At 36.2% G+C, this 26,729-nt stretch overlaps 1 protein-coding gene across 2 annotated transcripts; it reads left to right on the top strand.

The window, feature by feature from the left end:
• The first annotated feature begins 8,398 nt into the window (after nt 1-8,398).
• Nucleotides 8,399-12,767, top strand: LOC143547370 (lysophospholipid acyltransferase LPEAT1-like). Of its 2 annotated transcripts, XM_077038815.1 has the most exons (9): nt 8,399-8,848; nt 9,599-9,718; nt 9,822-9,859; nt 9,947-10,011; nt 10,349-10,417; nt 11,067-11,200; nt 11,280-11,420; nt 12,371-12,434; nt 12,685-12,767. In XM_077038815.1, exons 1-9 carry the CDS (start codon nt 8,399-8,401, stop codon nt 12,693-12,695), a joined length of 1,092 nt encoding a protein of 363 aa, XP_076894930.1. In that variant the 3' UTR covers nt 12,696-12,767. The 2 variants fall into 2 exon arrangements, with proteins under 2 accessions (XP_076894930.1, XP_076894929.1); XM_077038814.1 differs by having other exon boundaries at nt 12,371-12,767.
• The last annotated feature ends 13,962 nt before the right edge of the window (nt 12,768-26,729 follow it).

Below are 26,729 nucleotides of genomic sequence, written 5' to 3'. Positions count from 1 at the left end.
TTGGGATGAAGAAAGAAGTTAAAGAATAGTTTGGACCTTAGGATGCATGATGAATAATGATAAACTTTTATTTTTAATTATTTATGTTGTAATGTTTATTTATTTTGTGACAATGTTGTGCTTTGTGTACTTGAATTTTACGAAATGAATAATTTAGATATTGACACGTGTATTTTACTTTAGTGTCTTTTGAGCTTTGATACAATGTCGCCCCGGATATGTTCCGCCGTAAGTTGGGGTGTGACATCAGCCATACCCATTTGAATTGTATTGATACTTAGAGAGAGAAAATCTAGAAAAGAAGCTTTTGTGTTCAAACGTTCATCTAAACGTCGGGCTATATCACCTATGGTTCTCTGAAGATCTAAAAGTGCGGACTGGTGATTCCTAATTAGCAAATCATGATTGGCAATTTTCTTATGAGTTTCCTGATCTCTAACCAGTATTTGTTTCATCATTTCTTCTAGCCTACTGGAACTACCACCCAAGTCCTGCCCACTACTCCCACCTTGACTACTTTGATCCCCACTAACGACTGATGCTGCCCCCGGTTAATATTTGAATTTGATTGGAAACCAGAGGGTGCACCGGAGGAACGCAAATTCGAATTATAATTATTATTTTTATAGTTGTTCCAATTTGAATTATTATTTCCATTAAATGTATTAAGAACCCTCTTCGGCCCTCCTACGAACTCTACCTGCTCCTGACTCGTCAATGTACAATCTAAAGTCCCATGCCCTCCTCTACACAACTCACATTTATCTACCTTAGCCTTAAGTTCTCTCATCTCACTGGTTAGGTTCTCTAAGGCAGCAGCCACACTAGCATCCAGATTGACCTGGTGCACACCTCGGACGGATGAGGGTGTACTAGTGATAGGATTTGAATTCCCGTTACGTGGCTTTTTAGCAAACTCGGATTGGGCAAAACTCTCAAATAACTCATTACACTCAACTACATTTTTCTTATCCATTAAGTTACCTCCAGCAGTAGTGTCGACACGAGCTTGAGTCTCATATGTCAGTCCATTGTAAAACTTCTCAACAAGGGCCCACGGAGTAAGACCATGCTATGAACAACAGGCTAGTAAACCTGAAAACGTTCCCAAGCTTGATAGTACGGCTTGTCCGGCTCCATATGGAAAGAGTGAATTTGATCACAGAGACGAGATGCTTTGGCAGGCCGGAAGTATTTCTTCAAGAAAGCGGTACGCAGCACCTCCCAAGTAGTGAATGCTCCAGCAGGTTGCGAATCGAGCCAGGTGGCAGCACGACTCGTAAATGAAACGGGAACAAATGGAGGAAAATGGCATCTTCATTAGCACCTTGTAAATTGAACGTTCTGAGAACACGGGTGAGACGGTTGATGTGCGCTGGTGCGTCTTCATTGTCATGGCCATGGAATAGATTACTCTGGGTGAGATTGGCTATGACGTAAGAGGGAATCTTCTAGGAATTGGGGTTATCGATTACGGGGGTGATGATGGGCGAGTGATCACTGGTGAAACCTTCGAAGGCTTGTTGGTAAACGGTTCAGTTGTCCGCCATTTGAATATTGGGATTGGTTCTGGGACTCGACGGCGGTGAACTGTGTGGTGATGACTTTGGTGGAGAATCTATGATGATCGGTGATGACGAACTGGCTTCAGACTTTAACGGAGGTGGTCCTTGCGAACGAAGATGTGGCATAAGCCTGTAAAACACACAAGACCAACTGAGTAGACTCTATGAAAATACTAAAATAAAACTAAGAGTAAATAAAATATAAATAAAATAATACTAAACTTAAAATTAGACTAAAATTAATTAAACTCCTACGACTCAAACACAAGACAAAACAAGTAGCACGTATCTAGCAAGTAAGTCTAACCAAAGCTAATAACGCAATTGCCAAGAGTCCCCGGCAACGGTGCCAAAAACTTGATGCGCTAAAAGTAGTTATTAATGTATTAACTAAATAAACGCTAATCTAGACACTAAGTAATAATTCTAGACTCTTAACTTAACTAAAACTACTGACCGACTAGTGAACCGGTCGACTCTAGTATCTAGTACTGATGTGCGAAAATATATATATAAATAGAATGCGATTCACAACTAAGCTTTAAAACCAAACAACCTAACCTAGTTCACACAATCGGCAAGTGTACCGATCGCGTGTAGCAAAGAGCTAAGGAAGTCCGGATATCGAACTCAAGGACACGTGAGGTGGTTCGGATACTAAACCCTAACTAAGTACTGCCTAATAACAATATTTAATTAATTATCTTTTTTTATTATTTTATTTAATTAATTTAAACTAATTTAACTAACTTACTTGACTTAACGAAACTAACGGCAAAATTAATGACACTAACGGAGCTCTCAAATATGATGAAGGGGAACCACCTAGGTAAGGAATCTTAACGACTATCAACGACGCTCGGGTGACAACGAACACAGAAACCGGGTTCTAAAGATAATCTAACTAGAAAATAATAAAGGAAAATAGGTCCCCACGGTCAGTTTTACTAAAAACCCCAAAAAACGTCTAGAAAGATAGGTAAAGCACGGTTGATTTTCTAATACCCTAATGATTTATTACTTGGTCCGTATCAAAATCACAAATTCCTCTAAGGCTCGTAATCCTAACAAACCTAGGGAATAAGGGGTAATTCTATATTAAAGATTAAATAATTCAGCTTACAAATTAACCTAATCAACGGCAAGAAAACCGAACGTGGTCTCGCAACGGCTAACTAAATCGACTAGACCAAAGAGATAAACCGACTCTTAATGTCTTGGTCCGACTAAAAGGAGATGAACTACTGAGAATAACAACTCTAACCAATCAAACCCTATGGTGACGTCTACCATAAACAACCAAAAACACCAAGTAATTAGTCTAGCATGCAATCCTAAACAAAACACGAAACATATTCATGTAAAGATAAAATCACACAGGGTTTAATTAATAAAATATTGAACAAACTCAATAGTAACCATAGAATAAAATCACAATAATATGAACTTGACAATAGAAAATCAATTATATGTTCATTAGTCAACCCCAAACAATCGTTAACACATCATCAATAAACCAAACCTAGGTAGTTCAAATAGTTTAGCTACTCATAATAATAATACACGAAAACAATTCATAGGTAATAACAAAATTCATGTGTAATAATTATGAATAAAGAAAAAAGAAAGACGTAAAAATTCTTAAACCAAATAGTCAACAAACCAACTAGTGCTCCCTTCCAAGATTCTGCTTTCTTTCTCCTTTGCTTCTTTCATTGACTTCTTTTTGCGGCTGGCTTCTAGCACTAGACAAACCACGGCTGCCTCTCACCTAAAAAACCCCCATGTGGCGTCTGCTTCCAATCCTTTATATAAACCCCAAGTTAGGTTTTATTATTTCTATATTTATTTTATTGAACAAAGGGCCCAAGCAAACATCAGCCCAATGGTCCTTTATAATTCCATGTTTAAATTCGTTGATTAAAATCAAAAAAAGATGGTGTGACATTTAACATTAATAGTTTATATATGTTTTAACTAGTCACCACACATGGTTGATTTGATTTAAATTGGCACAATAGTAAATACGAATTTAAACGGACAACTTACTTTAATAATTTAATTAACAAAGTTAATTTAAAAAAAATTAAGTAAAACAAAAATTTGTGTAAAGTTTTACTTATTGTTCTCAAGTTTAGTATAAATACTCTATCTTAGCTCCTTATTTCATAAAACCTTAAAAACCCACATATGAACCAAGTAGAAATATTATTTCAATAAAAGTTACCTCAAAAGTACTTAAAAGTGTAGAGAATATTGATATATATTTATATATAATTTAACCCGTATCAAGTACAGCTAAGTAAGTCCGGATATCGAACCCACGAGACTCTTTTAATTACGTTTACTGGCTAAATTAGACTCAACTACAGACGCAACTTATTTATTTATATTTATTTAATGGGGGTTTTCAATAAAAATACTAATTTAAAACTACTATTAAATACTAATTTAAGAAAATAAGTAAAATAAACAAAAACACAAGCTTAAGTAAATAAGATGATGATGAGAAAACTACCTAGGCTAGAATCCCCTAAATTTCAGTTATGAATAAACCGGGAAAATATTAAGTTATGGACTGGGATCGTAAAATATACACTTAATAGAAAACCCAAACAGGACCCCTGACCCTTCTCAAGAGACACCTATGAGTTTCTAATAAGTTTTAACGCACACCATTATTAAAAATCAAGTTTCTTTGCGGTCACCTAATTAATTATGACTTAGTTTCTTTATACGAAATCCTACCTTACAGCGCGGAAATCAAAGGCAGTTTAATATCTTTAATTGATTCAATAGACAATAATAAATAATCAAACCTAGACAGACACCTTACGAAGAACTAAGTCTAGCAAGATTAGATAATAAAGATCTATCAATAACCTAGCACTTTACAGATTTTAGGTTAGCTGCACACTTAGGTTTATTTAATTAATAATTATTATTCCTATGATCTTATTGCAAATTAATCATAAAGTAATCAAGAACACAAAGTAATTGACCTAATAGCAACATATCATAATGACAAACAATAATCAAGGCAACTATGGAATAATAACAATCAATCAAACAATCCTAAGCATCCATATGCATCAATTTAATATAATTAAACCTTTTACTAAATCATAAAACCATAACAATAAATAAATCCCAAATCAAAACACAACGTCAAAATAGGTTCATCATAAGCCTAGGCTGTCTATAATGTTAAGCCTATCATTATAAAATCGAACAAAACAAACTTAAAGGAAATCATGGTGAAAAATAATGTAAATGGAATAAAATAGGTGATAAAACCCGTAGTCTTAGTTCTTGATCGATTGGCACTTCATCGGCTGATTCCTTACCTTCAAACCCGCCAAATATTGCAATCCTAAGCTCCAGGAAACTCCAAATTCGGCTCTGGTTCTCAGGGTATGCTCAGGATTAAATTTAGGGGTGTTTGTATAGGTTTCCTGGGCCCAAAACTAATAAAAAACAAAGAAATTTCGAGAAACTAGGTGCCCTGAGCGCCGCATGGCGGGATTTTGCCTCCTGGTCGCGCGGCGCCACGAGCTAGGAGTGGCTGACCGGTCCGGTTCGTTTCCTGATGCGGTCCGGTTCAATTCTGATGCCGGTTCACCGGTTTGGCTTGTTTTAGCTGTTTTTTCGCCCTTTTTAACTTACATTATTCAAATATATTAGTAATATACAAATTCTAATGAAAACAAAAAAAAAACTAATAAAATATTAATTAAAATATACAAAGGATTTATATGTATTTAGCATTATATCACTTTCGCAAATCGCTTAACGGGGTGTGACATTTTAACACTTGAAAGATTTCTTCTTCTTGCTCTTCCACTTTGGCCGAAAATAAGAGAGAAATAGAGGAGAGTTTGTGTGTTTTTCTTGTGTGTATTTTTTTGAGAGAGAATGAATTGAATGATCAAATGCATCCCACCCCTTCACCAACTAAAACCCTTGTATGTGTGTCATAATAAGGACAAAATAGAAGTGGGAAGAGACAGAGGGGGGGGGGGGGGGGGGGACTTCCTTACTATCTTTCAAAATTCAAAATTGTTTTTATAACTTATTTTATAATACTTTATGTTATGTTTATTTTGTAAAATGTAACATAACATAAATAACATGCAATAGTAATTTGCCTTACATATAGTTAATTAACTAACTTAAGTAACATTATGTAATGTCTTCTCTCAAAATATAAATCATTCATATGATTTATTTATTTCACAAATATAATGTATTTAGAAACTGTTTTCCAAATATTATAATTGTTAATATGTATTTACTATGATCATATCATTTATACAAATATTATTGGTGTTTGTCTAGCTTGTTATTGGGTATGACCCGACTTGGATCATAACGTACTAGCCACATCAATTATAATATGTGTCTTGGGCAGACCGAGTCTAACACTAATCATCAACTAAAGATGTCCATAACATCAAACTTCGCTAATACACTCTCCAAAATTAGTAATTGATTCGTAAAAGTTGTTTTCCGGCCAACGATGGTTCATCCTCAATTCATAACATTATCAGGTAATAGTTAAGTGCATTTAAATCATTTTGACCAGTATATTAAAACCTCTAACATAAATCGATCAAACATTGAGCGGATTAATGGAATTAAGATTCTAGGGGTTGAGAGTAAGATGATTAACATGTAGGTTTGTTTAAATAAAATGGTTTCCATTCTCAAATCAAATATCAAGCTGGTTTAACTGGTTAGCACCTGTGTGTCTGGTCAGAACAGGCCATTTTTGTTTGTTTAATTTTTTTCATTTTTTTATTATATAAATCAAATTAAATTATTAAAAATTATTATAAATTAAATAAAATTATTTTAAACTAAATAAATTATTCACACATTAAATTTTATCTATGTTTATCCAAAACCCAACTTTTTCATATTCATTAAGTTTCGTTAAACCCGTTAATATTATTTATTAATTACGTATTGTTAACTTTATAATTCCATCTCGTTAAATACTTATAATATGCAAAAATAAATCCTTTCGAGATAAAATTTAACCATTAAACTCGATGTTCTAAAAGTGTTATAATTCTCATATTTGTGTTATATTATTAGTTAAACAATATCAAAATAATATAAAACGTCAATTTACCGTTAAAACTTAAAAATAATATTATAATACAAAATGGCTTACAATAAGAAAATACATATATTAAAATAATGCAGAATTCCCAAAATCAAATTACTTAACCTTTATAATTCCGTTAGTTAGATTTTAATTTTGTATTTCTAAATTATAGTTCGTGAGGTTCGATTGCTTTGGTTTTGTTAACGCGATTTCGGTTTTATTTCAAGTTTATCTTCAATTATAAGGTGAGTTTCTCACTCCTCTTTTTGAACGCTTTTACATTTTGGGGGTAGCATGTATACCTTATTTCAAGAATTTACTTCATTGATCATTTTCAAACTTCATGGACTTGTGTGTTTACTTGCTTCAATTTCAACTTCAATTTCGAGTGATAAGTATGATCATCGTGTTATGAGTGGAAAAGGGACCCCTGATTCGAGTACGTTGGTTGTTACCAACTAGAAAGGACATTGCATGCGATTATCTGAGTACGTTGGTTGTTACCAACTGGAAAGGACCTTACTTGCGCGATTTACAATTGTTCATGGAATTGTATGATTTTCTATTACGTATATATTTAAACTTGTGTGATTCTCACCAACTACTTGTAGTTGACTTTATTTTTATACATGCTACAGGTAAAATCATTAGAGTTTGAAGAAAAGGAAGAGAAACTAGTACTTATGTTATCAAAGTAATGGATCAAGATGCAAATTGCTAGTTTTTTTTAATTTCCTTTGTATTTTCAAATTTTCAAACTTGTGTATCTGTTGTTTTAAATTGATTAATGATAATATTACCACTTAATAGTGTCACATGTGATTTGAGCAATCTGTACGTCACACTGAGCCGTTTTCACTTAAGAGGGGTGTTACAAGTTGCAGGAAAATGTTTTTGGTCTGAAAACTATTTTTTAGCTAGAATACTTTACCTTTTCGTTGTAACCTTAGATCGAATCTTTAGAAACCTCTTTTCTTGTAAAATCCTCAGTTATTGAGGTTGTCAAAACCCTATAATCGCTGTTGTTGTCAGCGAAGGTAGAACAAGAGGGCCTCACTGGTTTCGTGATGGTGATGTGCGACGATTTGAGGCAAATTAACCCAACCACTTAGACGGCGAACTAGGGCTCTGGCGACGGGCACAAACAAATGTTTGCGGGTCTGATCGGTTGAGAATTAGGAAAATCCCTAACACACAGAAGGTTTCCAACGACGGTGGTGGTGGTAATGGTGGTGTATATTAGCGGCGGTGGTGTTCAGATGCTGGTAGTCAGCAGTGGTGGTGTTCAGGTTGAATTTTCTAGAAAAAAGGTTGAGTTTTCCGAGTAAAAACGTTTTCTCACCAACTAAAAGACTAATGAAATTAGGCTTCTGTTAGTCGCAACTCATTAAAAAAATAATATAGCGATTTCATTACTTGCGAGTGTTATTTACCAATAATAAAATTAATTAAATCCAATCTTCTAACAAAAAAAAGAAGAATTGTAAATTAGTGGATATAAATAAACTTACGAAAGCGTGATAGTTGAGATCACGGTGGAGCCTTCTCTCTCTCTCTCAGTTGTAACTTTTAAACAATCTGAATCTACCATCCATCATCACGTCCCACTGTCACTATCCACCTTCATCATCATGCATCTCATATAAAATAATATAAACCCATCAATCAAATCCAATCCCAATTCCAATTCCAATTCCAATTCCAATTCCAATTCCAATCAATGGATTCAGAACTCCAAGATTTATCTTCACCTTCAAAACCCCAATCCAATTCCAATTCCGACAACGACCCACTCCTCAGCCCAACACCACCACCGGACATTGAAGAGCTTGAAAAGAAATACGCGGCCTACGTCCGCCACGATGTGTACGGTACCATGGGACGCGGGGACCTGCCCTGGACGGAAAAGGTGTTGTTGGGGTTTGCCCTGTTTACTGTTTTGCCCGTGCGGGTGGCTCTGGCGACTGTGGTGGTGGTGTTGTACTACTTGATTTGTCGGGTGTGTACTCTGTTTACTGCCCCGAATCGGGAGGATGAGCAGGAGGATTATGCGCATTTGGGGGGCTGGCGGAGAAGCGTTTTGTTTTGGTCTGGGAGGGTTCTGTCCAGGGTTATGCTTTTCGCATTCGGCTTTTATTGGATCACCGACACTTGTGCCAACCCGGATCAGGTACATTGATTGCCACTATCGAATTTTGTGTTTTGTCTTGTTTAGAATTGTATACGAAAAATGTGTTTGCAGTGTTTTTGGGGGTTAGATTTTAAGAAAAAGTTTTACTTTTTGTATACGGAGAGGGGTTTTATTTGGAATCTGTTTAGGCCTCCAAAAAGGTTGAGCCGGCGCGGGATGGGATGATGGGTTAATGATGCATAATGCATTTCTTTTATGAATGAATGTTATTTTCTTATGTTAATGATGCGTTGATTTGCTATAAAAGTAGCTTCCACTTATGTTAAGAGCTAAACATACACCATTAGTGAACTATCTAGGCACCATTGACGTAGCATACAGGTCGTAGTGAGGAAATGGCCATATGGGCGGGCTGTATGACAGCCAACGGGATAAAATGGCCATACGGGTCGTTTGGTGATCATATGAGCCGTATGATGGTTTTGACTCTGAAAGAAATCATAGATATGGTCACTAACAAAGTCATACGGCCGTGTAACAATTTTTTGCCTTATCATAAAGCACATAGGATGTGATAGACATGTATGATGCATTGATGTGACGGATAAGCATGCTTACACCTTTGGGGATGGTGTTTGTATAACAACATCCTAATATATTCTCAAGTTACAATCTTTCTGTACTAATATTGAAAGTTCATGATCATGAGATGTTAGCATGATGGTTTATGCTAATAAGCTTAATTTCACATGTTTTCGTAGTTTAATTTTGATTATATTTGATCTTCAGGTCGATTGCAATGAGCAATCTGAAGAACTTGAAAGACCTGGAGTAATAATATCTAATCATGTTTCACATATGGATATTTTGTACCATATGTCTTCATCATTTCCTAGTTTTGTTGCAAAGGTTTGTTTAATTAATAAATTTTTGATTTGTTTTTATACTTGTTTGGATTATAACTTATGAGTAGTAACTTGTTTTCTTCTGTTTATCATTATTATTTATGAAGAGATCAGTGAGCAAGCTTCCTCTGGTTGGCCTTATAAGGTTTGCTTCAAATTTATATCACACATTCTTTTAGTTCATGTTATACTTTATTCTTTGGTTTATATAATTATTGTTATAATTTTTCAGCAAATGCCTTGGTTGTGTATATGTTCAGCGCGAGTCTAAATCATCAAATACAAAGGGTGTTTCAGGTATTTAAATGTTATGTTACTTAACTAACTACATTATATGACTGTATCAATTATCAAGAATTTAGGCAATTATGAAATATAGCTGATAAAGTTTTTTTTTTTTTTTTGTTATTATTATTATTTTTTTTTTGGTGTTTTATGTGTGGTCGAGGGAGTAAATTTGATCATTAATTTGTATGTGATTTTTGTTATGCTTAATCCTCATCATTCTACCTTCCTAAATGGAACATTGGTCAACATGTTTTATAGTGTATGGGAATAATTAAACCCTGAAAACTTCAATCAATTTTTTTTTTAATTTAATGCTTTTTGTGTTTTGTACTTTGATAAATGCCAGCTGTTGTGAACGAGAGAATTCAGGAAGCTCACAAAAACAAGTCTGCACCAATGATGATGCTTTTTCCAGGTATGAAATGTAGGGCTGTAAACTAGCCGATCGGCTTGGCTCATTTAACATAACGAGCTAAAATGTTGAGCTCGAGCTTGACTCATCAAAAGCTTGAACCAGCTCGTGTATTTTTTTACAAAGAATTTAAGTTCTTGAAATTTTGTATATTTTACACATATTGATAAATATATAAAATAGTATTTGTAACTTACATGTAATGCATATTTATAAACTACGAAGTGTATAATTTATACATATTAAAATTTGGGGTAGAATATATATTTTTAGGTCAGGCTTTATTTTTAAATTAGCCAAGCGAGAAAATTTTAATCTTAAAAAGAGAATTTTCAGTATTGTTTTCTCTATAAAATGCTATACGGTTTTAGCTTACAATTGAATCTTAAAATTTGGGCTTTAATTTAAGTGACCCTGCAAGCGATCCTCAAGCCAAGCTGACCTTGGCTCAGGCTCGGCTACAAATGTGTCAATTTCGATCAAGTTTTTTTTCTCATAAGTTTTATGAACAGCCTTAATTAAATGGATTTTAGAAAAGAGCAAATCAAAATAAGCTCATGCAGTAGGATTTTTTGTACGGATTTTAGCTGCAAAATGATTATTTTTGGTGCAGAATTATATATTTAATATACTTTTTTTATTATTTGTATAGAAGGGACAACTACAAATGGGGATTACTTACTTCCATTTAAAACCGGTGCATTTTTGGCAAAAGCCCCTGTTCTCCCTGTTATTTTGAAATATCCGTATGAACGGTTTAGTCCCGCGTGGGAATCAATATCTGGGGTGAGTTTTTTTTTTTTTTTTTCAAAAACATAGTTTTCTAATATTTTCAATAAATATTGATTTTATTTTTGATTTTCAGGTGCGTCATGTGATTTTGCTGCTGTGTCAATTTGTAAATTATATGACGGTAACAAGGTTACCAGTTTATTATCCATCGGAAGAAGAGAAAGATAATCCAAAATTATATGCTGAAAATGTTCGGAGATTGATGGCTCGGGAGGTATGTGTATATTCTTCTTTTGACTTTTGAGATCAAATCTTTGACTATTTGAATATGATATAGATCTTTGGTGTTTGGGTTTTAGTTATTTATTTATTTTTATTTGCAAAAGTAGTGTGTTTTTTAAAAAAGAATTTGTAAAAATGGTTTTTTTTTTTTTGTTTTGTTTTGTTTTGTTTTGTTTTGTTTTGTTTTGTTTTGTAATTCTAGTAAAAATTCAATCTCAATTATTCGATCATTTTTTTTCTTTTCTTTATTTTCGTTTAACATATAAGTTAGTTTTTTAATAGATTGTAGTTTTTTTTAAATCTAAAACACACAGTGGTGTTCAGTTTTTTTGTGATATAAATTCTATTGAATACTATGTAGTATCCAAAATAAAGTATTATTTTATATTACGAGGCCAAATAATTACATATTGATTATTTAATTATTGTAATTTCAAATCACAATAATAAATGTTTAATGTTTGGATGAATAGATCTAGACTCGTCCTAAATACGGCTCGTTTTGAGCTATATTTTTAATGCTAGAGCTCAGCTCGTTAATGGTTTTTTGAGTTAGAGCTCAGTTCGTTTCTTATTTAAAAATTATGTAATAGTTTTCTTGTGTACATATAATGATTTGTATATAAAATATATATTCTTTTGTTTCTTTTATCTTAGTTTTATATACAAGTGTAATGCAATTATTTATTTATTATATAAAAAAGTTCATTATAATTTATAAATATAAAGCTTGCTTAGGTTTGCAAGCCTAATTTAGTTCAATATGTGAAGCTCAGACTCAAGCTCGCTGGCTCGAGCCAGTTTAAGCTCGGCTGGATTTGAGCTTTTAGCGAACCTATCCTGAGTAGCTGACGAACGGCTCAGCTTGTTTACACCCTTACTTAGATCCAACCACTTGGGCAATGCATTGTTGTTTAATAATTATTATTGTTGGTTGTTCAGGGCAAGCTAATAATGGCAGACATCGGTTTGGCTGAAAAACGAGTATACCATGCGGCTTTGAATGGTAGGTTGCATCAGAAAGAAGATTGATAGGCTCCAAAAATGATAATTTAGTACCCGCTTGGTGTACAGATTGAAAACACAAAGCAAACCATTGTTGAAGGATGTTTCGTGTGTGTAATGTAGGAAAACGAAAAACCGAATAAAAGTGTGTTGAGTATAAATGATGATTCTGGGATTTTTACCAGAAGCCGATTAAGAGCATCTACTGTGGTTGTTCATTAATCTGAAGCATCTTTTTTGTGTTTATGCAGGTTTGTTATGACAAGGGTAGATTGAGATACAACATATACAGATAGATACAGATGCATCATCTGTAAATACAGTTGTCATTTTTGTTTTTTTGAGAAAAAAAAAAGAAAAATCAATGATCTAAGTAGTGAAATTTAGAGAAAAGTGTAAGTGACATGGAAGCTGCAGAGAATTAGATCATTTGGTTTGGTTGCTGTTGAAGGTCCAAGGATATAATATAAAACGTGTAATATGTTTTCTTGCCTCAGAAATTCATTGGGTTGCGGTTTATGTTCCTCGGACGTGTTAAAAATGGATTTATTTTTTTTACTTTGGGAAATTAAGATTAGAGACGTGTCTATGTTCAAATGATAACGAAAGAGAGTGCGCGCTAGAAAAGGCGATAGTCATCAAGAACACACCTTGATTTTAAAAAACCTTGCATTTGGTGTGAAGTTTTAGGGGATATATTACTAAGGGTATTCTCAGCCAGACTTTCCTCAATAATTACACTAAAAAACATTAAATATTTCTTTTTTGTTTTTTCAATTAAGAAATATTTTTTTATACCTCTATCATTATAGTTTCTCTTTTCTCTGCTTACAAGTATCAACAAATATTAAAAAATAAATATGAAAAACAAAGTTTTTCAAAATTTACAAAAAGCATTGCATTTTCTCTTGACGCCTTATAATTTGCACTCACAACCCTACCTTATAATTTGCAAAATTTCATCAAGATGGCTGGAGACAAACTAAACAAAGCCGACCCAAAACCTATTGATTCAAACTCACCCTACTAAATTCACGCTTCCGATTATCCACGACAAATGCAAGTTAATGATTCAAACTCACCCTACTAAATTCACGCTAAAGAAATGAGTAACTTTTTGTTTGCAAAAAACAAGATGGGTTTTATCAATGGGTCAATCCCTAAACCAGAGAAGACAGAGGAAACGTTCATGGCATGGATGCGGGCCGATGCTATGATAAGGGTTGGTTTAGATAAATGGATTAGATTCCTTGCCTTCTCATTTTTGTTGTCATTTGTATTTTAACTTTATTCCATTGCTAAATGGTGAGCAAGAAAATTGAGAGAGAATATAATTTCTTATTTTTGAAAAAAAGTTCATGTACTCTCTAAATTTATTTCTAAAACTACATTTATAAGGTGTTGTTTGTTTTTTAAAGGTAAAATATCTGCAAACTGCGGATCACATCTATAAAGATCTATAGAAGAAGAGGTGAACCAAACCTCCGCAGTCTGCGAGAAAAAGACAGTTTGTTTTTTAACGTCTGCATACTACTCAAATAAACTGGTGGTGGTGTATGAACTGTGGTAGTGGTAGCAGTGCATGATGGTGCTGGATGGTGATAATGGTAGTGGACGGTGGTGGTGATGGTGGACAGTGGTAGTAGATGGTGGTGGAAGGTGGTGGTGGCGGGCGATGGGAGGTGATGGATGGTGGTGACAGACGGTAGACGGTGGCGGCGACTGGTGGGTGGTGGTGGACGATGGCGGTGGTAGATGGTGGTGGTAGGTAGCGGATGGTGGGTGGCGGACGGTGGTGGTGGTGATGGACAGTGGGTTATGGTAGGTGGTGATGTTTAACCTCTTCAGACCTTAAAAGATCCTAGAAGTTGATGAGTCAAGTTTGCACCCCAAGAAAAGTTCGGGCAGATGTTTTTTTAATGAAACATCTTCGCAAAAACAAACAGTCTGCAGATGACAATGTCTGTGTATGGTCTGTGAGGCGCAGAATAAAGAGCCTACGCAGACATTTTTTTAGAAAAACAAACAACACCTAAGTCAACCACACGACCTTTATCATCACCAAAAGACAAATTCTTATTAAACTTTCGAATACCACTAGGACAAGAGGCCTTAAAGTAATATATTAATCGCTATGTTAATCCATAAGTACTTACAATTAAATAATTAATTCCTTTAGTAATCTTGTCTCAAAAAGTTGATAAAATGTTACGAAAACATAACAATCCATCTTTATCTTCTCTCTCTCGAAAGTCATGTATATATTTGCCTTTATCTCTCGAGTGTCCCTCACTCATTCATAGCTCTCACTCACTCACTCATTCATAGCTCTCATTCACTCACTCATTCATGACCTCTAGCAACACATTGATAACCAAAATTATAAACGTTAAACCACGCCATTATTGGGCACTAGTCTTTGTCACTCTCTCGAATTTGCGCTTGACGTCTCATGCCACTATGTTAGCTTTCTACTCACATGTCTCCATCACCGAGGTATCCTGACACCCTTAAGTCTTTCTACGTTCTCTGGTCCCTTATTTTGTTCTGACCACCAACATAGTGACCGAGATGTTGGGTTAATGTTGACTGAGCCTCCAGAGATTGACTTTCGTATCTGGTAACCTAGTCTTCAAGAAATAACCGTTATGTGAACGTTGGAGGCTGGAAGTTGTTGAACAAGAATAAAGGGAAGCTCCTGTTTAATAGGAACTTAGTTGAGTTTATTTGATAATTTAAATGTTTCAGATGTTTAGTTTTATCTTCACTTTTCAATTCAATTAGTCGATAAGTCTCTAATCATTATCTTACTTTCAATCATTTGATTAATAAAGATTACGTTCAACTACTTCGTTTCTGATTTTTCATTGATTATATCAAGTCTTAGTCTGAACCAAACTAACATTTGGTATCAGAGCTTCAAGTTTTGATCTAATTACATGCCCAAGTACCTTCAATTTGATACCATGTCTACTGTTACAAACCCTTATTCCCCAAAAGAAAATTTTGTTCCATTCCAATACCCAATTCTTACAGCTACAAACTATAACACATGGTCCATCCAGATGGAAGCTATCATGGATGCCCACGGGTTGTGGGATGCCATCGAGCCACCGATCGGGGTGGTTGTGGATGAAAGAAAAATCAAGCAGGCTCGAGCGTTCTTCTTTCAGGAAATTCATGAAGAAATTCTTTCGCAGGCGGTGAAGAAGAAGACGACCAAAGAAGTTTGGGACTCGTTAAAATCCCGGCATGTGGGTGTTGAACGAGTTCAGAAAGCGCGGTTGTGGATTCTGAAAAGTGAGTTTGAAGGGTTGCAGATGAAGGATGGAGAGTCTATTGATGAGTATGTGGGGAAATTATCGGGTATGGTTTCGAAATTTAATAGTGTTGGAGCAACGCTAGAATATGAAGAATTGGTTTGAAAACTGTTTGACACGTCTCGGAGAGATTCATTAACCTGGTGGCTTCGATTGAGCAAAGTTCATATGTCGACACTATGCCATTCGAAGAAGCTATTGCACACCTAAAAGCTTATGAAGATAGGGTGAAGCTTCATCAGTCACAACAATCAGGTGAACATGGGTTGTTGTTCACTAAAGTTGAAAATCGCGCTCAAAGGGGCAGAATAAACATCAGCAGTTTACCAATCAAAAATCAGGCGGACGAGGTAAAACTGACTGGGGTAGTCGAAATGGTGTCCGGGGACGTGGTCGCGGTAGGGGTAACCGTGGTGGACAAGCCGGGAACCATGATCAAAGAAACGGATCGAGGAACAGAGATAAAAGGCACATTGAATGTTTCAATTGCCACAAACTCGGGCATTACGCGTCTGAGTGTAAAGAATCAAAGGAAAAGAGAGAAGAAGCAAATCTGGCTCAAGCAGATGAAGACGAACCGGCTCTTTACTTGACTGTACACGGTGAAGACACGACTTCTATAGTTCTGTTGAATGAAGATCGAGTAATTCTGAGAGCCGGTGGCAACAAAGATGTGTGGTATGTTCAAGGTTGTAAAAGTCGTTAGGCGGTCCTAGACGGTCGACTGGGGAGTCACGACTACTCGGGAATAGTCGGGGATTACTCGGAAAATACCTACGGAGTACTCGGCCGAGACGCGGAGTACTCGATCTAGGCGGGGAGTAATCGGGAAGTACTCGGCCGCCTACTCGATAGTTTTACAACATTGGGTATGTTGATAACGGTGCTAGCAATCATATGACAAGTATGCAAGAGTCATTTGCTGAACTAGATTGCAATATAACGGGCCATGTACGATTTGGAGATGGCTCGACGGTTCAGATAAAAGGAAAGGGCCCGTTGGTGTTTGAAAGTAAAAGAAGCGAACACATGCTAATATCGAATGTGTATTACATTCCGTCTCTCAAAAGTAACATTCTTAGTTTGGGGCATCTTACTGAAGAAGGTTATGATGTACACATGCATGGGAATGTGTTGAAGTTGTACAACGATCACGAAAGGCTTATCAAGAAGATTCAAAGGTTGGCAAATAGGCTGTATAAAATTAATTTAAAGATAGCAAAACCAATTTGTTTAGCAGCATATTTAGATGATGAAGTGTGGTTACGGCATGCACGAATGGGTCATGTTAACTTTGCCATATTGGAGTCTATAGCACGAAATGATCTAGTCGTTGGAATGCCTCGACTATCACACCCGAAACAAGTTTGTGAAGGGTGTCTGGTAGCAAAACAAACCTCAAAGTCGGTCCCTAAGGAAACCAGTGGAGGGCTAGTGAACTGTTGGGGTTAATTCATGCAGACCAATGAGGTCCGATCATACCACAGAAGGTTGGAGGTAACCGTTATTTTCTGTTATTTGTTGATGACTTTACCATATTTATGTGGGTATATTTGGTTAGCACAAAGGACTAGGCCTTTCAAAGATTCAAAGATTTCAAGGCCCAAGTTGAGAAAGAAAGCAAACACAAGATCAAGATGTTACGAACTGAACGGGAAGTTAATTCACATCACAAGCTTTTAACGAGTTTTGCTAAGTTGAAGGAGTAAAAAAGACAAATGACATCTCCTTATACCACTCAACAAAACGGGGTAGTTAAGCGTCAAACCGGACGATTGTGGAGATGACTCGTTCGTTATTGAAATCAATGCATGTGCCTGAAACATTGTGGGGGGGGGGGGGAGGCTGTGAGACACTCGGTTCACATCCTTGATAGGATTGCAACCAAAGCTGTGAAACACACGACACCATATCATTTATGGAAAGGGTATAAACCGAATCTTGGTCACTTAAAGGTATTCGGTTGTGTTGGGTATGTGAAACTGGTGAAGGTTAACCTTACCAAACTGGGTGATAGAGGACAACCAATGGTTTATTTGGGTGTAGAAGATGGAACTAAAGGATATCGGATGTTAGATCCTGTGGAGAACAAAATAGTGGTTGCTCAAAGTGTTGAGTTCATTGAGAAAAAAAGATGGGCCTGGGGGAAGCAGTGCGTTGAGAGGCCCATTACGAGGTGGGCTGGAATACAAGCCCAGAGTGCAATCGGTTTAGATCAACCAGATGAGATACCTGATGAGCAGGTAAACCCTAACTCACCAACTAACTGTAATTATCAGTCACCTTTATCTCATGTTTTAGGTAAAATTTATGGAAATACACAAGAAAGAAGTACAAGGTCTGAACTATCCATTTCAGCTAGCAACACTGTACCATTTGATCATTCACCCTTCCAAGGGTTTTGGTCAGTTGGTGAAGTTTACCGAAACACAGAGTGCATGAATGACGATGAGGTTAGAGACCTTTAAGAAAGTGATCAAGAGTTGCTGCTAATTGATGATAAACCGAGATCTTATGAAGAAGATGTAACTAAAAAAGAGTGGATAAAAGCTATGAAAGCAGAACTCTGGTCGATTGAAAGAAACAACACCTAGTCACTAACCCGATTGCCCCTGGTCACAAAGCAATTGGGTTGAAATGGGTGTTTAAGGTCAAGAAAGATGCAAAAAGGAATGTTACAAAGTACAAAGCTCCTGTGGTAGTGAAGGGATATGTGCAAAGAAAGGGTGTCGATTTTGAAGATTTTTTCTCACCAGTAGCTCGGTTGGAGACCATTAGGCTTCTTCTTGCAATTGCAGAAAATGAGCACTGGCTTGTGCATCACCTTGATGTCAAACCGGCGTTCCTCAATGGAGATCTTAAGGAAGAAGTATACGTGACTCAACCGAGTGGGTTTGAAGTAAAGGGAAAAGAGAACATGGTGTATCGTTTGCACAAAGCTCTGTACGGCTTAAGGCAAGCCCCGAGGGCTTGGAATGCTAGGTTGGATAAAGTTCTCAAAGACCTTGGCTTCAGCAAGTGTGTACATGAGCAGGCTGTTTATAAGGTACACGAATCAGATTTTATTCTTGTTGTCATATTATCTGGGTTTGGAAGTGCAACAATCTAAGACAGGAATAGCCATAAAACAGGAGTCATATGCAAAGAAAATTCTTGAAGTAGCAGGTATGTCTAAATGTAATGCTACAAGTTTTCCTATGGTTCCTAAGTTGCAACTAACAAAGGATGAAGATGGGGAAGATGCTGACCCAACGAAGTATCGAAAGCTAATTGGCTGTAACACCATGAAAATACCCCCATCAAGTTTTGGGTTAAAAATGCAAATTTTAGAAGTTAAAGGGGTAAAAAATGCCAAAACTAAAAGTTGAGGGGTTAAAATGAAAAAATTGAGTTTTTAGACTCATCGCGCTACGCGATGGTCTCCTGATAGATTTCTTCATGCTACGCGACAGGCCATTTAGCAAATCAAGAAAATTTGGGGCGCCGCGCTACGTGACGGCCAACCCAACTGGTCCATCGTGCTACGCGATGACCAGGCTAAGTAATCTGGGACACGTGGCCAACCGCGTGGCAACACGTGGCATTCCTTGGTAAATTGCGGCGTCGCGCTACGTGACGGCCGGCAAAACTCAAGTATAAAAGGGCAGCTACGGGTTCAGCCCATTTCATCCAATTTCACACTCAATTTCACATAGTTAGTCTAGAAGTGCGTGCTAGGTGTTTAGACGCTATAAACGAGTTGTTGTGCTGTTAAACGAAGAGCAGGCTGAACCACTGCTGAATCTCTTAGTTCTTAGTTCCGTCTAGCCGATTAAGGTAGGATTATGGTTAAGTTACTTTACTATATGGTTATTAGAACATAGTTAAGGATATAGTTGTTAAACTATTAATGATTTCCAAATCATGTTTTATAAAGTAAAGACGTTACTCCCATGTGAAGTAATGTTATCAAAACTATTATTTTGACGGGCACGTAGTAACTGGAAGGGGGATATCATTAGAAGACTCTTCTTGCCTAAGGAAAGCAATTCGTACACATCCCAATCAACCACGGGGCCCGTTTGCTTACCTGGAGAAGTTTGCCAACGTGATATCCTTTATTAGGCCAAAGCGTGCTATTCCAAACGTCATGTGTAAATCCAAAAGTATTTTCATACAAAGACTATAACTATACTAAGGTTAGGTTAGACTTTAAGTCTGCTGATCAGACCTCGAGTCTGCTGAAACTGAAACAGACTTATAGTCTGCTGAATAATACCAACTAGGTACTTATGCATACCTATTATGAATATAGGTTGATAGCATACTGAAGTTAAGGAATCCGATTATACCGACTGATAATACAAGGTGAACACGTTAACCTTTTACTGTCTGAACTGATTTTACTCTTGTAATAGACAGGTTATCTATTACAAAGAGTCTGGTAAATGTTTGCATGAGATATTATCTCTAAATTCGTTATAATACAAAATAGATAATAAAAAGCAACTCAGATCGAATACACATGTGTCTGGATCCAAACATAACTGATAATTGGCATACAAAACCAAGTCAGTCATAACCGGTTCTCCAACTGGGTCACATAGCCTAAGGGAAGGTTGTCTCCGAACAAGGGCTATGTACTCGGGGAACCTTTGAATTGTGTGTGTAGGGTAGTGGTACAAATCCCGGGAATGGACAGACATTCCTGCTGAGATTGTGAAACAGAAAACTATGTTTGTATTTAACGACTGTTATAAATGTTTTAGCGAGTCAACGTTTTACCAGCATATAGCTGACGTGTTTTTCCCCTATGCAGGTAATTAAATGATGATAGATAATACAAGGATTGGAGTCATTAGAAGATCACTCAATATGGCTCTATTTTGGAAAAATATGATCCTTGTGATACTAATATCACTGTTTTGTAAAACTGAAACTCGGGTATTTAATTCCTGAGTAATTTTGATAATGTAAATTAAAATTTTAATATTTTAAGACTTCCGCTAAAATGAACCCGCTACTCTGATATATTTACAAATCAGGTACCAACTGATAGTCTGTAACATCCAACTTTTGTTAAATAAATAACAGAAAGTTTTGTTAATAGTGTGTGTCGTTAAAGTAGTCTTGTGTTAAGTGTTTGGGAAGTAGGAATTGGGAATGGGTGGTGGGACCCATGAAACCCCCTCTATATATATAACCCAACCACTTCTTCTTTTTCTTTTCCTTTCTCACACAAACACACAAACACACACACACTCAAGAAACACATATACTTTCTCTCTAAGCACTCGGATTTAAAATCTAAGCCAAAGAAGGGTGGAATCTCGTGTTTAACATCGTCAAGCAACAAGAATCACGTACAGATCTACGTATTGCCCAGATCTGAACTCGAACCCGAAGCAAAAGGTGGGTTTTGGTTTAAATGGTTAAGTTTTATGGTTAGAATCGTCATGCAAACAGATATAATGATAGATTGGGTTGTAAAGTGTAAGAAAAATATAAACTTGGTAAGTTATAACCTCTCGGGTGCACTTTGTGATAAAAAGGTGGTGTTTGGACTTTGAGAGATGGGTTCAGGATCAGGTGCATGGGGTCAGAATGTGTCAAAAGTAGGGAAAGAGTAAAAATCAGGTCCTGAGGAAGAGCCATGAAGTAAAATGGCTTAAAAATGGTAAAAGCGAAGAAAGGCAGACATTTCGCTTCGCTCAGCCATGAGAAGCGAAACAGACATTTCGCTTCGCTCAGCCATGAGAAGCGAAACAATCCTTTCGCTTAGCTCAGCGATGAGAAGCGAAACAGTTCCATGCGAAGAGAAATTCCATGCATGCGAAGCGAAATTCTTCCATGCGAAATTTTATAAAATTCATTTTCTGATGCATTTTTGTTAAAGGACTGTTAATGAAAATAAAATTTTTCCGAGCTCAACCCCAGCCAGGGGCGCTGCCCCTTGGACCCTGCTAGGGGCTGCCGCCCCTAGACCTTGCTACCAGGGGCGCTGCCCCCGGACCCCCGTTAGTTAAGGGTGTCATTAACTTAGATATAAGAAGTAGTAGTAATGGATATTTGACACTCGTAATGCGTTATACAGTTAGCCGTGCATAGCTAAAGAAGGGCATTACTATTAACGGCGAGAGAAACCGACTTCAGGTGAGTTTCTAGCCCCTTTATCCGTTATGTTTTTGGGGCTGTGTGCATACCCCTATGTGATAGTTGTTAATACACTTAATTTAAGTGGTAAGTGTATGATATGTGTATGTTATATGTATGACTAAGTATTGAATGTTATTATGGAATGTTTATACAAATGAATATGTATATATACGTATATGCATGACCAGAAGATATGTAAAGTATGCATGAATGAAAATGAATGTACGATCAAGGGACGTGACAGGTATGGTTATTGGAGACAAAGGGACCAGACCCTAATAATATCTGAGACAGAAGGGACCATACCCTAATAATATCTGTGATGGTAGAGATAGAATAGCCTATGGTAAATCACAAGGCCTTATGAAAGAAAGTATGTAAACGCGTGTGCATGTATATAAAGTTTGTATGAAAGAAGTAAGAGTAATTAAGGTATGAATACGTATCTTCGGATGCGTATGAGTAAGGATATGAATGTGTTGTATTTTAAATGATTAACTAGAACTCACTCAGCGTAGCTGACTTTTAGTATGCACGCAGGCAAATAGGTTGAGGCAGCTGGCTTAAGGAGGGACACAGGGCATGGATTGAAGAGACTGGCATCCATGATGAAGTGTTATGACTGTTTTAAGTAATTATTTATGAAAAGACAATTTGTATGTTAAGACAAGAATGAATGTTTTGTAATGTGATGTATGAAGTTTTAAATTATTCCACGAAAGTTTTAATTTACTCTGATTTTAAAACTGTGTTTATGAGTAAATCCAACACCAAAGTAGGGCTACCAGGAACGGGGCCTTACATAGTCACACGCCTAGGCCCTGGATCGGGGTGTGACATTAGCTATCTTCGTTACCTGGTTCATACACGACCAGACCTGAGCTACTCGGTTGGGGTGGTGAGAAAGTTTATGCAAAATCCAAAACAAAGTCACTATGCTGTAGTCAAACAAATATTAAGGTATATACGAGGCATGGTTGGGTATGGGTTAAAGTATTATTGTGGTGGAGATGGCAAGTTAATCGGGTACAGCGACAGCAGTTATGGTACCGACACTGAAGCCCAACGAGGCACGACCAGTATGGCATTTTACTACTCTAACAACCTGATTAGTTGGTGTTCACAGAAACAGAAGACAGTAGCTTAAAGCTCCTATGAAACTGAATTCATGGCAGCAACGTCGGCAGCGTGTCAGGCGTTGTGGTTAAGAAATCTGATGTGTGACCTGTTGGGTAAAGTAACGGAAGTTGTGAAATTGTTTGTTGATAACGAATCAGCCATAGCATTAATGAAGAACCCTGTGTTTCACGGGAGGAGTAAGCACATCGACACAAAATATCTTTTTATTCGTCAGTGGTGTAGAACGAGATCAAGTTTGTGTCGAGCACGTTAGTGGTAATTTGTAGAAGGCTGATGTTTTAACAAAACCGTTACCCCAATTAAGTTTGCTGAAATGAGGGATCTGATTGGTATGGAGGATCTGCACACAGAAGTCAACACTATGGGGTGGAGTGTTGGGTTAATGTTGACTGAGCCTACAGAGATTGACTTTCGCATCTGGTAACCTAGTCTTCAAGAAATAAACGTTATGTGAACGTTGGAGGCTGGTGTTGTTGAACGAGAATAAAGGGAAGCTCTTGCTTAATAGGAACTTAGTTGAGTTTATTTCAGTATTTAAATGTTTCAGATGCTTAGTTTTATCATCATTTTTCAATTCAATTAGTCGATAAGTCTTTAATCATTATCTTAGTTTCAATCATTCGATTAATAAAAATTACGTTCGAGTACTTCGTTCCTGATTTTTCTTTGATTATATAAAGTCTTAGCCTGAACCAAACTAACACGAGATACATAACCATGTCGTAATTAGTGTCAATATTTAAAAATATGATATCAAAAGCTGTATGTCTTTTCATTGAAGGAAGTGGGATATAAATACAAGAGAAATAACCTCAAATAGAGAAACAAGAACAAACAAATCAAAAGATAAAAATAGCTAAAAGAAAACTAAAAATATTATAGAATTTCATCACTCCCCCTCAAGATGGCGCATGGAGATCATGAATGCCCATCTTGTCGAGTAGAAAGTGTAGTTGTTGGACTCCCAGTGGCATGGTGAGCAAGTTTGCCAACTGATTTTTGGTGTTAATGTGAAGAGGTAGAATTTCTCGTGACTCAAATATTCTCGGATAAAAATAACAGTCCATTTCGACATGCTTGGTGCGTTCATGAAAAACTGGATTGCGAATGATTTGGCGGGCAACGAGGTTGTCATAGTACAATGGAGTAGCCTTGGTGAGTTTGATTTGTAAGTGTGAAAGCATCCATCACAGCCAAAGGAGCTCGCTGACAGTGTTACCTATGGCGCAATATTCCGCTTCAGCTGATGACTTGGACACAGCAGCTTGTTTTTTCGTTTTCCATTATATTGGAGCCCCTCACAAAAGAAATAAGTAACCAGTATGGGAACGTCTTGTATACGGACACCCCAACCAGTCGGAATCACAATATGCAACAAGATTTAAACCCCCTTTCTTAGATAAGAAAATGCCTTGTCCCAGATTTGCTTTAGATTAACGAAGAACACAAATGACAGCCTCCATATGTTCTTGTCGAGGGCCCGAAATGAATTGACTCAATATGTTCATAGAGTATGTGATATCTGGTCTAGTTGCTAGGAGGTATAACATTCTCCTAATGAGGCGTGTATATTGGTGTGCTTTAGTTTTGTGGCTTTCAACACATTGGTCAAGTTTTAAGTGTTGTTCCATAGGAAATGGAATTGGACGACTTCTGAGAAGCCCACTATCATCAAGAATATATAATATGTATTTTATTTGGCTTAACACCATACCATATGTAGTTCTTGCCACCTCAATGCCTAAGAAATACTTTAGGTTTTCAAGATCTTTGATGCTGAAGTTTATATTAAGGTGGTATTTCGTTCGTCGAACTTTGTCCATGTGATCACCGGATATAATCATGTCATCTACGTAGATCAGAATAACAACAAATAATCCTTTGTTTTTGAATTTGAAAAGTGAGGGGTCAGCATGGGACCGAGCAAAACCGATTTCGAGCAAGGGGTTAGTGAATTTTTGGTACCGTCGTGAGGCTTGCTTCAAGCCATAGATGTATTTCCGAAGCGTACAAACTCTCGTCTCGCCCTTTTTGGCGAAACCTTGTGGTATTTTCATATATACTTCCTCCTCTAAATCCCCGTGTAAGAAAGCATTGCTCACATCGAGTTGATGGATTAACATGTTCTTCACGGCAACGACTAACAAGTTTCTAATGGTGACAAGTTTCGCAACTGGGGCAAAGGTGTCATGAAAATCTGTATAAACTTTGGCCACAAGGCGCTCCTTTTGTCTTTCGATCTCGCAATTGGGTTTATACTTAGATTTTATAAATCCATTTGGAGTCAGTGGCACGCTTGCCTTTGGTGAGATCTTCGAGAGTCCAAGTTTGGTTATCTTCAAGAGCATGGATTTGCTTTTGCATTGCCTCTCTCTAATTACTATCCCGCATTACTTCATTAAAATTTTTCAGCTTACCATGGGAACTCATGGCCGTCAAGAAGGCTCTATGTGAGTTAGAAAACTTATCATAATATATATATATATATATATATATGGGAGATTTCAAATGAGAACCCCTTTGAGTTTTGAGAACTCAAAAGAACTCAGTGTAACGATTTTTTTTTCCGAATTTTTTTTACACATGCGTAATATATGTAGGTTACATACACGTAAAAAATTACAGAATTGTTTACGCATCGAGTCGACTTTTTACACATGTGTAACAGACGTAAAAGTTAGTGTAATCAGTTACATATTTATTCTCTTTCCTACTTTGACTTTTTTGCCAGATTTAATTTCAACCACATATTTCAATTCATCTAATTAAATATGTGGCCTAGAATGGAGTTCTTAAGTTCTTACAACTCAACATGGTTCTCAAAATATCCCTCCTATATATATATATATATATATATATATATATATGAGAATGATCAAGAGAAAACTCATCTTTAGAAAGAAAACTTAAAAACTCCTAAAAAATTATTTTTAATTAAAAATAAAAAAATATTTCAAATTTCTGTTTTTGCCATTATTCTTATATTTTCTTACCAATAACTCGAAAAAAAAATAAAAACAAAAAAATAAAGTAAAAAAATAAAAAAATAAACCCGCTGTAATGCACATACGTATTACTGTGTGAAACCGTTATATTACACATGTGTATTACTATATATTTTTAAGTTCAATAGTGTTTAATTGTATATATTCAATATTTGTGTATTGTATATGTGTAGTAGTGTTGTATTATATGCAAATAAAATAATAATAAAATAAAAGTCGATGTAGTGCACATGTGTGTTAATGTTGTATTACATATACGTACTAATGCATATTCGATGTGTGTATTAGTTTTATATTGCATATATACAATAGTATGTATCAAATATGTGCAATAGTGTTGTATTATATGCAATACAACACTTTTGCATATATGCAATGCACACTATTACACATGTGTACTACATCGACGATGTTACCGACGAGGTTATCGACAAGATTTTTTTTTTTGAACCAATATCAACATATAAGAATAATGGAAAAAAAAAGAAACTTCAAAAAAAAGTTAAAAATAGTTTTTTATAAGTTTTTAAGTTCTCTTTAAGAGGAGTTTTCACTTGATCTCACCCCTATATATATATATATAGGGTAAGAATCCTAAGAGAACCATTGACAAATTGAGAACTTTGAAAACCATTTTTGACCACTAAAGAAAACCTCTAAAAAAATATTTAAAAAATTATAAAACAAAAAAAAAAC

This window comes from Bidens hawaiensis, unplaced genomic scaffold, assembly GCF_021521415.1.
Source record: "Bidens hawaiensis isolate Kalapana, Puna unplaced genomic scaffold, B.hawaiensis_p1.1 tig00014713_1, whole genome shotgun sequence".
Taxonomy (NCBI): Eukaryota; Viridiplantae; Streptophyta; class Magnoliopsida; order Asterales; family Asteraceae; genus Bidens; species Bidens hawaiensis.
The sequence above is the reverse complement of the archived record's forward strand: the minus strand, read 5'-3'. Positions and strand labels throughout refer to the sequence as shown.